The following is a 16,392-nucleotide window of genomic DNA, read 5'->3' on the forward strand; positions in this document are numbered from 1 at the left end:
TTGAGTTTTTGAAAACACGAATCTACCCATAACATTTGTTGTTAGATGTTCAAAATCGTTTGTCCTTGGCAATAATCAGAAACCCATTCTCACAATCTTTGCTCCACTTAACAACTACAATAAAAGCTCATCCTGCAAGCTGGCAAAATGGTTACGTGCAAAAGCTTAGTACTTCTCACATACTGTTTTGAGAGGCAAAAAATTAGACTTCAATTCGTTACTATTGGACCCAAGAACCACACCAACCCAGAAGGAAAGCAAAGTCAGTAATTCAAAGCGAGCTCTACCACAGGATTAAGCTTACTGCACATAAACCATAAAGCTATAACTTTCTTTTCTGTAAGGATAATGTCGATTCCCCATTTGAAATTTTATTTGGGATAAATTGGGAATGGGCAGACAGGATCCAATGGAAACGGAATCGTGTTCATCCCTTCAAATTACAGCAACTTTCTCTTGCAGTGACATCAGCACAATGAAAACTTCCTCGACTAAACCAAATTTGGGACACCAACTATGATACATGGTTGAGAAAAAGGGCGATAATTGCTATCGACTACTAAGATCATTCACAGCCATTACAAGAGGCTGGAAAATGCTGTGGAGAAACTTGACCGGTCAAATTTGACCATCAAGGAAGACCCACACTGGTCCTCCCATACCTACCTAATGAGGTAAATTAAAACTATTGTACAACATAAACCTGAGCCACAAGAAGCTGATTACTAAGACAGATATCATTCCCTCCTTTGAAATTTTGTGCAGGGCTTGCCCTTGCACATGTCATGCTCAAAAAGATTTGGAAAACGCTGCCTCCTGGTTGCAAGAACCTCTTGCATCACCTTTTTCTGTCCAACAAGGATGTCAGAGTTCGGAATTAACTCCAGTTGACAACATCCCAAATACTATCTAGATAGTTTTTAGAAAAGATAAAGCAAACAAAACATATTCAAACACCATGAGCTACTGCAGCAAAACTAGGCCAGACCTTGTAGAGTGCCCATCGACAAGTCTTTCGGTATTCCTGAAAGATGTACTCAATTTTCTTGTAGTCCTGCACAGTGAAGGACACTTAGCAGCTTTACTTGCAACAATAGATCATTCTTAAAGACAAACGTAAGGAACTGCACAATTACCAATAGCATCGAATTTTAGTTTCATTCAGACTTCCACTTACGTTAGCAGCAAGGCATTCTACAATGTCTCTGTCGACTTGTCTGTGGAAGTCCCACTTACTGAGGACCAACACTTCCACTGCAGTAACAGTCAAGATGCTAGCTTTTCGTTGTGAATGATGTAAAAGGCCAATCTGTTAAAAACATTGAACCAACAAGACAGTCAGACAAGAATAACTGTGACATGTATGTTATATATGGTGATGTGTGCCAAAAGCTAAAGATACGAGGAAGGCCAAGACTAGAATATTGAAACTTCAGGATTTTGACTCATTGAAGTATCCAAAAAACGAGATTTGGAGCGGGTGATGTGAGAATATGATTCCCAGCTGATCTTGGCACCTAAGAAACCCCTCTGATGGGACCTGTCAGGTCAAACCAAACGAGATAAAAAAAATATCGAGAACTCAATAATCTAAGATTTGGAAGACAAACGAACCTCTCCAAAAAAATCTCCAGCATGCAAAGCTCCAACATCCAAAAGCACCATACCCTGAACATTCAATATTAGAGTTTGATTATTAAATCCACCTCCTGATTGGAGTACAACAATTCCTGACATGAACAGATACAAATATTGGTATAATCAAGTATGTCGATTCCTGAACTTGGATCTATAGTCCATTTTTTAAACAAGCCCTTGTACTCTGAACATGAAAAAATAATCAAGACTCATAAGGATTCGCTCATGTGCTGTATATATATATCAATCAATTGTTCTTTCTAATTTGAAATACAATATTAGAGACAAGGATCAAACCTCAGTAAGAGGTGGCTTCTTTGCCCTAGCTTGCCAACTATTCAATATCAAATCTTTAGGTATATTTGATGTAAAGCCATGGTCTATAGCAGATTCAGCACGAAGTCTTTTTTCTCTTGCAATTACCCTTCTGGCCCAACTTTCAAATTTAGTTTGATAAATTGCTGCATCACTAATGTCACCTCTAAGCATCCCTGTTAAATTGGTTCCTGTCTTCCATGACTCAGCTTGTTTATCAGAAAAATCCAAATCTGGAATGAGTTTTACAGAATCTCTTTTTTGAAATTCTCTCAGAAATGATTTCAAGGTGTATGAAGGGCTTAAACTTTTAAAAGTTCTAATTGATTGCAAAACCATTTTTGGTTGATTCTGTTCTTTGGTGCTATCCCTCAAATCAGAGTCACTGCCATTAGCTGTGCTCATAAAAGACAAGCGACTCAATTGACTCTGATGTCTTCTTTCCTGTTGTGTTCCAAGTGCAGCATCACACCCTCCATCTGAACTTGGATGATGCTCGGAAAACTGGGGAGATAGTCTTTCAACTGGAGCACAAGCCTCATGTACAATACAGGCATTATTTGAAACACTGCCATAAGTTGACTGTAAGGTAATTTTCTGCTGAAAGTTTGATTCTGATGTAAAGTTTGAATGTAAACCTTGTTTTGCTTCAAGAGAAGAAACTGCACATCCTGTCTGTTTAGCCTTTGACAGGAGAATGGGCAACCTGGAGGACAATAATGGAGGGACTGACTGAGAACGTGTCATGAAGCTAGGAGATTGGATCAAAGATTGCTGATTCTTGCATAGGAAACTCTGTTTGCAGTTGTCATGCTTGGTACTGCTGCTGACCAAAACAGGACTGAAGCAATAAGAAGTTTCTGAAAAATATACGACGTTGACCATTCTAACACAAGTCATCGAACATCATGAAAGGTAGCAACTTGAATTGTCATTCTAACATTTGTACATTTTAAAAATAAAATCAGTGTTCGGAATTGCAGAAGATTAAGAATATTGTATGGAAGCTTGTTGTACTTTCCATAGGAATATGATCCATGTTACTCCCAATTTTTTGGTCTTTATATATGTTAGCTGGTGAATTCTGCAATGGCAGAAGGATTAGGGGAAACAGGTGAAATTTATCACTATGCCAGTCAGATTAGTCTTCTTGAAGGTAGGCAGGATTGACAGGCCTACAAATTCTTCAAAATAATGCTAGTTAAGTATGCAAATAATGTTTGGAGGGCTTCAACTCTATCTCGTTATTCTGTGTTTTGAATGAGATGCCCAATGAAGAATATACTTCCACTCAAAGCTTTCTATCATTGTTTAGCTTGTCCATAAAACTCTTGAACAGGTGAATGTGTATAAAATTGGAAAAGATCAAACTCTGGTTCTGAAGGCTTATAACAACCAATAAGCTAGATATCATTTTTGTTTTCTAAGGACTTACCTCCAATTCGCCACAGCAAATACTATTTACCTTGTGAGAATATTTTTCTGGACGCACTGAGGAGTCTTTACTTCTTAGCCATCTATGTATTGTCAGGACCTTTACACTGGAGCTGTTCATCCCATTGCCAAGAGTCCCTTAAAACTCCTAAAAAATGCCTAGAGGCTCACTTCCTAGTGACGATTTTGCATCAACACGCAATAAAAATGATTCTATCACTCCCTCCCAGTTGATCCTTCTTCAGCAAACTGATAGTTACGTGCAGTCTGCAAAGCATAATGGCCTCTAATCACCTATCCCAAGTTCTCTCAAGGGACCTGAGCTGCTATGAACTGGACTGTCATGGTCTGTTCCTTGAGCTGCCACTCCAAAGGAATTGGTTTTCCTGGGTTCTAAGTCTCTGAAAGAAATGAGAAATTTCTTTTTGTGTGAGAGAGTGAGAACCTCTTTGAATGATCATTCCTCAGGCCTACGGAGACTTTACCACTTTCCATATATCCCCTCTCTGAAACTGGCCTTTGTGAGCTGCACAAGACACCTCAACTTTTGGTAAAGTTTTACACCCACAACCTGTATTTTTTGCCTTCCAACTTTCTTGCTGACATATGGCTCTTCGCATTTGATATCTGTAGGCTCATCAACCATAACACAAAGTGATAACATGCTCAGGAAGAGAATTCTCCAAGTAATACAAATAGTTATTTCTGATCCATCTCACCTTGGATGCAACAATGATCCCCACGAACGCCTGTACACGTATTATTTAGAACCTACAAAGTAGCCTATGGTTCACCTTCCAACAATCACGCCTGGTTTGTGAACTTTATAGGCCATCCCCTCATGTATAATGATTTAGTTGCAAACACTGATGTGAAACGTTTGATTTGGGCTTGCATAAGAGAGAATTTTGGAGGCGTTTCTACTCCTTCTCATAAATGAGCACAGCAGTTCTTTCAACGACATAGCACACTGCAGCCATACTTGGAGAAAATGTCTCTGTGCACGAGGCAGAGAGATAAGGATACAGCAATTTCAAAATTGTATTCTTCTTGATTGAGCACAACTTGCAACAGCAACTCATATCAGTCCTGAATAGCCTAGTTCTGAATTTGTTCTTTCATACCTTTCAACATAACATCACCATCTAGTGTTCATGCATGTCAACAATTGAATTTGGCATTTCTTCCTATTTGCCTTCCTACTTCAGCTCTGTTGTCAGCTTGAGTCTAGCTTCCAACTCTACAAGGAAATGTTAGCTTCTCAATTTGTGCCTTATCATCAGGTTTAGATTTTCAAGTAATCTGGATATGGGAAGGAGGAACGAGAAAAGCTTCTACTCTAATGTTCAACAATGAAGCTCTTCAGATATTGTGCTGAAGATTCAAGCTAAGGAGAACATTCAAGAGAGAAGACGAGACTTCTTATTGGGAAGAAGGAAATTTGATGGTCAAATACATAGATCCCATTGTATTTCCAAATATGGAAAGGATTGTTGCATTATACAAGTGTACTCACTTCTCTGCCATTGATCTAGGAGTTCTTCTTGCAAGAACCATGCAGGCCAGTTCTGATTGCATCTTCAATTGTCAAAGGAAGCCCAAGCATGAGTTTAGAGTTTTTTTTTAAAAGCAGATGGGAGAGATTCTAAAACATTCAACTACATTCCCACAAGAGTCCAAACTTTTCATTAATGTGGGAGCATTTTCATTGTACTCAAAATCTACAAAAATATCAAAGGGTTTTATCACAATGAGGAACTCTGAAGGATCTCAATTGATATTCAAAAATGCAAAAAAACAATAATAAACCATCAAACAGAGACTAAATGCTGAGCGGTACCAAAAGTATGTTTCCATGAATGAATATAAGTTTCAATTATTTTCCTCACCGAGATGATCCTAAAGCAGCCTGAGGCAATGGCCGTGGGGCATTTTTGGGTTCTTTGTGAACTTCCATTACAACCTGCATATAAGAGGAATTGTAATCCTTGTAAAAGAAAACAAATATAAAGCTCACTAAATAATTACCCATTTTAAATTTATGTATCGCAATCAAAAGATTGCGATTTAAAGAGAGCTGATCCTCGCAATTTTCAAAATCCAGAACTTTAGAATTGGTTTGTCTAGATAAATGTTCTAACTATAGATCATACAGTATCACATAGAGGAGCACCTCAAGGGGACAAAGATGATCAAAACAACAAACAGCCTCCACTGTGAAGAGGAAAACTCCACCACCAACTACAACGACAGTCTCTGTCATTTTGTGCAACATGAGCATGGTGCTCTAATGTTAAATTCTGTCTTTTATTCAAATAGGATTGTTGCTCCTAGCAACTTTCTTTTCATTTCATGTGCAATCCTTCCGTAATGACATGACTAAACTGTTAGTCATAATTACACTTAGCTTTATTAAACTTAAATCTATACTTAGCTTTCTTAAAATTCAATCTATCCCCAGCCTTTGAATTATGTGCCATTCAAGATGCAACAAATCCACCACTATTATTATGATTCACACTTGAGGATGGGCATAAACTTCAATCTATCCCCAGCCTTTGAATTATGTGCCATTCAAGATGCAACAAATCCACCACTATTATTATGATTCACACTTGAGGGATGTTGCCCACCCCGTCCGTTTAGATTACCAAATATATAACCTCTTTGTTTTCCAAATTAAGTATAAAAGAAACCCCAAGAGCAAAGCTCATGGCAGAAATATATCATGCAAGACATGGACAATCCCATAGACAATGCTGAAGAGACTCCCCGGTAGAAAGGCAAGGACGGCAAGTAGAGGCTGCCTAAAACTTTGACCTCCACTAGTCCAGTGCAAATCTTCCAAAAGAAATTTTGCAGGTCAGCAGAAATCTGAAAAATCTCCCAATAAAGAGCTCTAGTGGGCTTACAGTCTCTAAGGCTGAGTTGAAATCTCCTGGCATCACTAACCATGTAGCGAAAGAAGGGGAGATTATGCTCTTGTTGGCCTGCATCAATCCACTCCCAATCCCAGAGTCCCACTGCAAATATTTTATGGGGACAGCTCCATAGAACCAAATCCTCCATGAACCCAAGGAAAGTGATCCGGGTTAGGGTCTAGATACCATCGTGAAGCCAAGAAACATTGCCCCACATGACCTACGACCTTGATAGGTTCAAAAACGTCCACAATAATATCTTCATCCCTAGATCTAGACGACCTTCCCCCAGAACAAACATTAAAAACCAAGGCATCCCCGTCTAAACCTCGTCATAATCCTATGACCTGAAGTGGGATACCTGATCTCATAAAAGACCTAAGCCAAGTAGAGCAATAGTGAGGCTTATCATATGTATCAACCCAATCCAAGGGTATGGCTGTAGCAATCTACTCAATTCTCCTTGTACTTCCTTTGAGGTGACTTACTTATTGCACTCATGGGCCCATGCACGTCACTAGTTGCAACATTTTTGTGGCTCCTATTATGCTTGATGCAAGGTTATTAGTCTTCCATATGGTGTCCACTCTAGAAACATCATGCTTAGAGTTGTATTTTCCAACATGGTATCAGAGCGTGAGAAATGAAGGCAGCAGGGCTATTGATGGAAGTGTCTTCCGTTGAGTTTGTGCATAGTTGGTGATGATCTATGGATTAACACAGCTTAAGGCATAGCTGTGTACCGTTGTCTGCTAGCTGAAGAATTTTGGGCGACAGAGACTCCATGAACTCCGTATGCAAAGATATAGAGGGACCAAGGAATTGCAGGCTAAGGCGCAATGGATCGTGACCTGCATCGATGATGGTTGTCCTAAAGGAGTTAGGCAATTGATGCTTGCTGCAGATGTTCGTCAATCACTGATCTTCTGCTTTGTGAGGGAAGAGAAGTTATCCTAAAGGAATCGAAAGCCTCTTTGACATGGTTGTGATCTTATGTTGATTTGATTGCAGAAGATTTCTGAATACTGATAGAGAGGGAGAGGAGGAGGCACTGTTGCAGCTTTGCAGGAATTATGAGCCGTTGTTCTTGATGGAAGCTTAGGAGTGTGGGCTGTGGGTTCATAGTATTCTGCGGCTGACTGTTCTCTGAGTTTTGGGGGGAAGTTCAGTTCTAAGTTTATCTGTTTCAAGCTATGTAGTCTTTTGGCTCTCTTTGAGTCTGTGTGATCTATGTTCAGTCAGTTTTTGTGGGGGGTTTGTCTCGGTGCCTATTACAAAGACACATACTCTGGAATCTGGTTCATAAGCTTATCATCTACAAGCCCACATTGCAGCTGATCCCTATGAAGTCTCAGCTATCTGACGTGGTGAAGTACATAATTCCTGGTTGTCTTTCCTTTTTTTTCTTATCAGCGTCTTCACGGGCAGCCTCTACCAAAAGGATTGTCTTCTTCATAGAATGGAGCGGCTCGCCGTTCTTCTTAGAATACCGCACAGGATTGAGGTGGCATTTTCAGCCTCAAACTTGGATTCTCTCTAGCTCTCTTATGGGAGTTTGATTTTGCTCTATATGTTTTCTCATGATTGCATTATGTATTCTTCCCTTGAGCTTTGCTCAGGGCATTTCTTTCATACTTAATAGAAGTCTCTTTTTGCCCAAAAAAAAAGACAAATGCCATTTCTTACAAACAATGTGTTCCATGGAAATCCTTTAGATATATGGAAGAATCGCAATCATGATGCTAAGAAAGCATCTACCACAAGAAGCACTTGATTTGGGTAACTCTTTCTATCACATGCGAAATAATTTTAAGCTTCCCATGTTTTCATAAAAAAAGACCATAAGGAAATGCAGCTACCTCCTGCAACAAATGTTATAAACCCTTCAGATTCAGTAAAGTCACACATGTACTACTCAGTCTGGATACATTCTTTCTACTGCTGCCACTCACTGCTCATCCCACTCAACTTTCCCTCCATAAGTTGGAGGCCTAATTCAGTTAATTTGCACCCTTGGACAAGTATTTTGCTTATGAAATGTGAATTCATACAACTTTGTGGAATTATACAGCATTGAACAATCAGAAAATGAGGGGAAAGGATGATAGTTAAGTGCTTTATTTGAAGTTTAGGTTTGAATATGCTTAAATTTTCATTGTTTATTTTCATCGTATACATGACATCAAAAATGCTAATTGAAACCCATTATAGAGCATAGGACATTGCAATACCCGGCACTCCCCAGACTTCATAAAATACATCTCCACAGCCTCCTCTCCTTGAAAAGTGATCACTGTAAAATTACAAAGCAATTGATTTGGAAACTAGACTGAATGTTTGAATGATTTTTATTACACTTGATAGGCTTACAAGACTCATCTACATCCTAGTATTAAAAAGACAGCCTTTGAACAATAATTTGATGATAAAATTGCGTAAATGCCACTTTGGCTTGTATAATGGATAAGTGCTCTATGGTACAAACATATACTTTGTCTTGCACTCCAAAGAAAGGTTTTAAATTTTGAGTTATTGCTTGTTTACTTGTCCTATGAGCCAGGCATCAACTGTTAAAGCCATTGGTCACAAACTTGAGCAGAAGTTAGTAGGTGACAAGGAAACAAAAAAAAAGCAATTATCACAATTGAGCCCATTGACGGAGTAGCCTGAATGCAAAGCAGGTTTGTATGTGGCCTAAGTGGCTCAAAGACCGAGTGTCCTTTCCCGCCTACCCTTATGTTTTGTTAACAAACTTAACATAACTAATTCAGCTACATTAAAGTTAACATAACAACACAATTGCATTTCCATTGTTACCTATTCTATTATGCACCCGGTGGTCTTAAAAGGAGCTTTCGCATGAAATGATTTGTCTTTACACCATGAAGTCCCTTCTCTAAGCTTATGATTACATTGACTTCCTCTTTTCAATCCTTAGTGCAAGTGAGACGCATCTGTCCTCCAGATATACTAAGGTCTGATAATCACTTCGTCCTCGGATACTCTCTAGAAGTGATCGTCACAAAACTGGAAGTTGGTGGGAGCCTCCTGCTGCCCCTGCCCCCTCCCCCCTCTCCAAAGTCTGTGACATATGGAGAAGCAATAGAACAAACCCTTTGATACAATTGATCTCACCCCATGGAATGCGAGAAGGAATGGAAATCAAACTATATCGAAAAGGCAGCAATTGATCCATTTGAATGCCCTGACTAGCAAACCATCCAGATATACATGCATACTAGGCAGTGTTAACCCCTCTGTCCGCTAGTTGCCTAGAGATGGCTCGAGGGCGAACCTCGGTAGTCTCAAGCTAGGCAAAGCTGAAATGTGTTGAAGATATGTCACTATCTGAAAAATGGCATCAATCTGAAGTGGCCTCAAACCTCCTCCACTCAGTCACTATAATCGATCACTCCCCCAAAAGGGTGTTGCATACATGGCCATCAACCGCACCAAGGTATCAAAAAAACCACCCCCATTCATCGAGGGATCCCAGAGGTGTGCTTGAGAGAGAGAGAGAGAGAGAAGGAAGTAAAATCTATAATGTCCACGGGAGACCAAAAGGTCTATGGGACAGAAAAAAACCATCTAGTACATCATCTTTAGGGAGGGCACATGGCAGCTCCCAGGGAGTGCAAAAGCAACCCCAATTATTTAGAGTACCTACTTAATAGTCTGAAGGGGTAATCAACCATACATCAGTTTAAGACTAAGAGTCTTTTGGTTTGGATTTAAACTCTTTGATTAGTGTTATGCCTTCACAGTAAACTGCCCATTTTCCATCCTTCCTAGCAGCCCCGACTTTAGCTAATTCCGCTGCCTTATTCTTCAATTGAGCTTGTGTAAGTTCCTCAGCTATCCATATCTTGGTCCCTTTCAACTTCTAAGATTGTCGAAGGAGCTTGATCCATAAATCTCATGACTTAAGTGCAAGGATAGCATGTCCTCTGGAGTGCCGGATATTGGTTGCTGCGTCATCATCATCATCATCATCATCATCATCATTATCATCATCAACCTTCCATTCAATATTAGGCATGGCTGCTTTGACATGTGCTAAAGTCTCACTGAAAGAGTCATCATCTTTGAACCATCCTTCAAGGAGCCCTCCCACTCTAATCTTCAATGAATTATCGCATCTGGCTTCGTGTTCTTTGATCTCTTCTTGGATATCATTGTTGTTTGCCTTTGTGTCAAACTCCTCAATCACTTCTTTCTTGATTGATTGTACTTCAGTATGAACCATATCTTTGACTGTAGAGACTAGTTGAGGAGTAGGAGGAGAATTCTTACATGAATTCATAACCTCAGTAATTACTGCCTACTTGCCAGGTCCCTCTAGAACTTCAAGTCGGGCTTTTACTTCTGCTAGCTTAAGCCTTAACTCTCTTAGTGCTTGCTCCAAATAATAAATCTATTCATGTTGCCCAATGATGAGCCATTTGGACCCTTCTTGTTGGTAATTACGTGCATACGGAGAGGGTTTCATGGCTGCAACTATAGAGTACGGAGTCCAAAGAGTTGAGGTTGATAGAGTTGACGAAATTTGGAGGAGAGGGTAGGCCATTCCATATTGGCTATTTCTTTAGAACCCCCTAGCTGAACCTAACCCCCGGGTTGGGCTGAGGGTTTAGCCCAACTCAGGGTTAGAGACCCTAGGAGCTTATTGCGAGGCGAGCAGGGGGCAAAGAACAAGTGACAGAACAAGTGACCGGCGGTGGCGGTTCCACTACTGGCGGCGCTGTTGGCTGGTTGCTAGCGGTGCAACTAGCTACAGCTAAGCTGTTGAAGCAGCAACTGAAGGCTATAAGGGCAGGCGACGGGAGCGACGGGCGGAGCTACGCTACGGGCACAGAGAGAGAGAGAGAGAAAGAAAGAAAGTGTATTATTGTCCACTAAAGGCCAAAATGGGCCCATGGGACATCAAGAACTCTGCATACAAGATAGCACAAAATCAACGTGCCACAAAGAAGAGGCATCGTCGAATATCATCTAAGTGCTACGCAATACAATGCAAGTGAAAGTACATAATGTCAAATCTGAGCCTAAATACAAAGTAAACTAGATGCAAGGAAACCGTCCCTGGGTGCAAAATGGGGGGATGAGTACAATATGCCAATGCAAAGAGAGAGAGAGAGAGAGAGATGTATTAACATCTGCAAGAGGCCTTGCGGGCCTATGAGACAAAGTGCAAAACCAAAAAAGGTAACTCATACAACCCACTAAGGGCTGAAGCAAAAGGCTCACTAAGGCCCTTGCTAAAAGCTACAGTGCTAAGCTAGTGAACAAAATAGGAGAGTAGCAAAATATCTTAGAAGAGTATCACGTGCTCAGAGCTAATGCCCCTATTACATGCCCAAGTTCCATATATCAAGGAAGCATGGCGGCTCTCTGACGAGATGTGAGGAGCTCTCGTATATGGGTCTGTCATGCTGTCTCTCGATGCGGAGGAGGGCGTGGTCTCCTTGATCTGTGGATCCGATGGGCTACGTCAAGGGTGACGCCTCGTCTCTGTTGGTCACCTCTGAGGAGGGCTAAAATAGATCGAACCTCGATCGTACGTGCTCTAGTCCCTCTCGGTGTCGGCGTGCCCCTCGTCTAGCAACATCATGGCGGGGACTCCTACTGCTAATCCATGATGCTCTCATCTCATCAAGCTCCTCTTCCTCAGCCTCACCGACAGCCGACTCAAATGCAAAGAAATCTGTAACGAGTGTCTATGCTCAATCAATCTCCGTGGCATGTGGCATCATACCTACTGCTCTCTAGTCTGTCGCATTAGTATATCTCTATCGTCACATCTCAATCAAATAGAGCCCAACACAAACCTTATCGGGAAAATGGATCAAGCGTGTAAGTGGACCAAAGCCATGCCCCTCCTAAAAGAGACAATGATATCGCCCTCGGATCTCATAGTAGACTAGGCTGACACATAGAAAGTGCTCCTCTATCTCGATCTCCTCCATTTTGCATAGTGTGCAGATCCTCTGCTCTCTGGGTATGCCTGCAGCTCTCCCTGCCTCTATCCGTAGCTGGTATGACAAGACTCGCAGCTGACAGATTGCGATCCTCAATGCATGTGAGGCTCTCCTATCCTCAAGATACTGAGGTCTGATGACGAGACCATGCTCTGAAACCCTCAGGAAGTGATCATGGTAGAACTAGATCTTGGTGGGGACCCCCAGGCCCCAGATATATGTATGGAGCTAGAGGAGGTCCAACCATATGATACGGTTGATCTCATCTCATGGGATCATCTCGGGTGGTACATCCATGCTGAATCTGAATCTGAATCAATCTGAGATCCGAGATATCTTCACAGCCCCTAGAGAGCCACAATTGTGCCGCACTTCGGTTTCTAAGTCCCAACCGTGCTCTCCTAGAGCGTCAGTGGGCTGCGTAATGATGCGCTTCTGAAAATTCCTTGCTGCTTCTCTTCCTAATAAAGACCTGCAGACTGAGTGCTCCACCACCCTTTTAGATCATGCAATATATTGCTCTTTGCCCTATAGGTGATCTGCAAGCTGTATTGCCTAATTACAGATGATTCTTGGCCTCTCTGCTGCCCTGGTAGACAGCCAGAAGTGCTGGCACTATATAATGTATCTCTCAGGTCGCTGCTGCTGAATGTGCAGCCCAAACTGAGGCACCAGAAGACCTAAACACTGAATAAATGTATTGCCCCTTTACTTGTCTTTATATAGATGTGGCAGTGCTACAGCAAGTTGGGGAAGACAGGACAGTAACAGAGCAGGTCGCAGCAGTGTATGGCTGCCATGTGGCAATCTGGCAGGGCTTCTAGAGCAGGTACAAGTCAACAGACTGGTTGGCCAATCTGTTGACTGGACGGTAGATGCAGGGGGCCTCCAGCTGTGCGGCTGTCGAGCTGTCTCACGCTGTGGCGGGAGATGCGGTCTCCTCAATCCCTGAACCTGCTGATCTATGTCCAAAGTGACCTTTCGTCTCTGTTGGTCACTCCTGAGAAAAGTTTTGATAGGTCGGACCTCAATAGGATGTGCTCTGGGCGCACTCTGTCTCGCGCATGGTATCTGCGTCCCTTTCTCGACGGCACCATGTCGGCTCTCTCTGCTAATCCAGCCTACCCCACATCAGCTAGCTCCTCCTCTACTTCATTGTGTCCTAGAGTTGACTCAAATGTATAGAAGTCTATGACACGTCACTATGCCCGGTGGCTTAGTCGCCTCCTGCTGCTCTCAGATTTGTTGTAGTAGTGTCTCCCTATGTTGGCGCATCTCCATAAGATAGAGCCCAATGTAGATTGTACATGGAAGTGGATCAATCGTGAGAGTGGGCCGACGAAGCCGCTCCCCTCCTCCCCACTCCACACACACACACACACAGCGAGAGAGAGAGAGAGAGAGAGAGAGAGAGAGAGAGAGAGAGATCAGCCTTAATTCATACCTACTTGAAGTGTGCACATCATCCTCCTAGCTACCCCATAAAAGAGTACTAACTAGCTAAATTCTTGTGAGTCTTACCCAACAGGGCCTTTGTCTTAGCTATATTCATTGTAAGCCCATTGTCCTCGCAAAAGTGTTCCAAATTATGCACCTAGTTTCACACTTTTTCTCCATCCACTTGCTTGCAAGTTACCTCAACCATCTTCTCATAAAACTACATCAAGTACCTTTGCTTGGAATTCAGTAACTTGTGTGTTCACCAATTCACTAAAAGTGAAATAACTAGTGTTGGGGAGGAAGTGCACTTATTGATCACTTCATGGACCCCTTTGCTGGCGACATTTCTCTTTCTCCAGCTAGGAACAAGAAAGGGAATGGGCTGTGTGTGACTAACTGAGCAAAGGGTGGGCTAGACTCAACAAAGTGGAGTGACTAATGAAAAGGCTGATGGAAAGGTTGAGGAGTTGAGAGAGAGAGAGAGAGAGAGAGAGAGAGAGAGAGAGAGAACGATGATATGATATGATTGTATTAAAGTCCACATCAGACCCTTCAAGATCTATGGGACTGGTGATCACTATTAACAAATAGTGATCTTTTTACATCTAGTGAAAGAAAATATTACAATCTTGCCATATAGCGAATACTTGTTCAGCTCACTTGTGTGCTAGTCCAAATACCTTCTTGTGGTGTTCCAAGACTTCTTTAAAGTAGCTACCTGGCTGTTTGGTCGGCTGCTTCAATATACTTTTCTGGTTGTTTATGCTGTCCCCATAGCTTTCTCTGATGTGTGCATAGGCTCGACACCATAGGATTACATGCTGCTCATTTTCTACCTCTCTGGTGTGGGTAGATTTTGCAGATTCTTTCCTCACTTGGTACCTTGGGTCTTGCCCACCTGCCCATCTCTACTTCTAGATCATGTGAGCAAATTCTCATTTTGAAAATTAGATGCCTTTTAAACATTGATATGTCTTCTCCGAGTTTTGCATTCCATTGCTGTCCATCGGATCAATTTCCTACTTGTAAAACTACATTTTTTCCCCTCGTCCTTTTCATAATGTCCATAGCATTTTCGGCATCAATAACCCCCTGATTTCACATACATTTGCTAGTAGTGCCCTATAAGTCCATCCATTTCATTCCCTCTCTCTGCAATCTAGAGATTTGTGTAGCTTCCATTGCCTTGTGTGGTATCCTGCTGACATCCATCTTCTCAACCTCGTTGACGTAGGCTAGGGATTGGCATAATGCTTCCCCTTCAATGGGGTAAGGTGTCTATACAGAAAAAGTTCGAGAGAGATCTTAAAAAGTTATTAACAAGAATCTCGCTTAAATTAGCATTCCCACTGCCCATCGTAAAGTTAAACCCTTATTTTCTATACTTTGACCTAATTCACAAAATGTCCTTTAAGTGGTTATATCTTCAAGCATTTTAATATGCCATCAAGCTATTGAACATAAGTGAACCCCATTCAATCCCAATTGGAGCACACTTCACTCACAATCCTTAACTAGTCCTTTTCAACCAATAGTGTGATAGGTTTTGACTTTCTGACTTTACCTTTCTTGAAATGAATTGATATTCACCAATGGCATGGGGAGGGAAAGGCCCTTAAGTAAGAGCTAGCAAATATTATATTGAATGACAACAGAGACTTCCAAACAGCTCTTTTGGTTTTCGTAGAGGGCACAAATTTGTACAAAGGGATCAAAGAACACCACTAATTTCAATTAAATAGAGCATTGGCATCTTAGGACTTGAAATATAAGGACTGGGATTTAGCCTGTGAAGCAATGAATGTTCTCCTTAAGGAACTTTTAGAAGGAAAGAAAAAAACTGAGGTGCAAGAACAAGGGCGAAGAAGAACTGCTCGTTTACCTCTAGGGGGTGTCTATTTGGTTTGAAATTGCATGTGAACCCTACGGTTTCTAGATGCAGTTACTTTGCTCTATGGGGCACTATTGCAGATAGTTTTTATTTTACAAGGCTGAGCCACATGATTCATCCTTAACTTGTCTGACTACAAGAGACCAATAGCTAATTCACCTCAGATAGTTATTGACTTTTTACAGACATCCATGCCGATGTGATCTAATACCCTTTCCTCAGCTTAGGACTCTTTTAAGACAGTTTCTAGCAGTCAAAGTCGGTTGCCTCATTGCATGCTTACCCTCAACGTGGTGCCATATGTTAGGTGCAATATGTATGGCATGAGTACCGGTACGTTGCACCATATGGAAATTTTTTTAAGGTATCCGGCTTTCGCCCCAAAAAAAGGGAAGGGAGAGAGGAAAAGGGGGGGAGAGAGAGGGGAGAGGGACAATATACTAGTGACTGTCATCCATAGAATACACCAACTAATCACCATCAATAATCATGTAGATTCTACCATAGTTGACTATTGGTGTACATACATCATACATGGAACTAAATAATACACAAACAGATGCAATTGAAACTGAAAGATCAATTCACCTCTCCTATTCCAACCCATTGATTAACTAGTTTTGGTGCATGGAGGCTTCATTAATCTATGTTTATATATGGCTTAATTTATTTATGCTTTAATTAAACTATGTTTCTCTATGGCTTGATCTATTTGTGCATTAATTAACCTATATTTCTCCATGGCTCAATTTATTTTATGCATAGACCATGTCCA

At 41.4% G+C, this 16,392-nt stretch overlaps 1 protein-coding gene across 5 annotated transcripts in view; it reads right to left on the reverse strand.

Moving 5' to 3' along the window:
- Window positions 1-400: 400 nt before the first annotated feature.
- The window catches only part of LOC147894474 (cAMP-dependent protein kinase regulatory subunit-like), an 86,185-nt gene continuing 70,193 nt past the window's right edge, over window positions 401-16,392 (reverse strand). For 4 of the 5 annotated variants that reach the window (XM_087385022.1, XM_087385020.1, XM_087385019.1 and 1 more), the window contains 7 exons: window positions 8,540-8,601; window positions 5,277-5,350; window positions 1,936-2,776; window positions 1,615-1,668; window positions 1,178-1,309; window positions 989-1,054; window positions 401-848 (listed from right to left, as the gene is read on the reverse strand). In XM_087385022.1, coding sequence (XP_087241148.1) covers window positions 738-848; window positions 989-1,054; window positions 1,178-1,309; window positions 1,615-1,668; window positions 1,936-2,776; window positions 5,277-5,350; window positions 8,540-8,601 — 1,340 coding nt within the window. In that variant the 3' untranslated portion in view covers window positions 401-737. The remainder of the gene's footprint in view (window positions 849-988; window positions 1,055-1,177; window positions 1,310-1,614; window positions 1,669-1,935; window positions 2,777-5,276; window positions 5,351-8,539; window positions 8,602-16,392) is intronic. The other variant, XM_087385023.1, reaches the window with a different exon arrangement.

This window comes from Dipteris shenzhenensis, chromosome 14 (assembly GCF_047967505.1).
Source record: "Dipteris shenzhenensis isolate YYH24624 ecotype China chromosome 14, Dip_SZ_1.0, whole genome shotgun sequence".
Lineage (NCBI taxonomy): Eukaryota > Viridiplantae > Streptophyta > Polypodiopsida > Gleicheniales > Dipteridaceae > Dipteris > Dipteris shenzhenensis.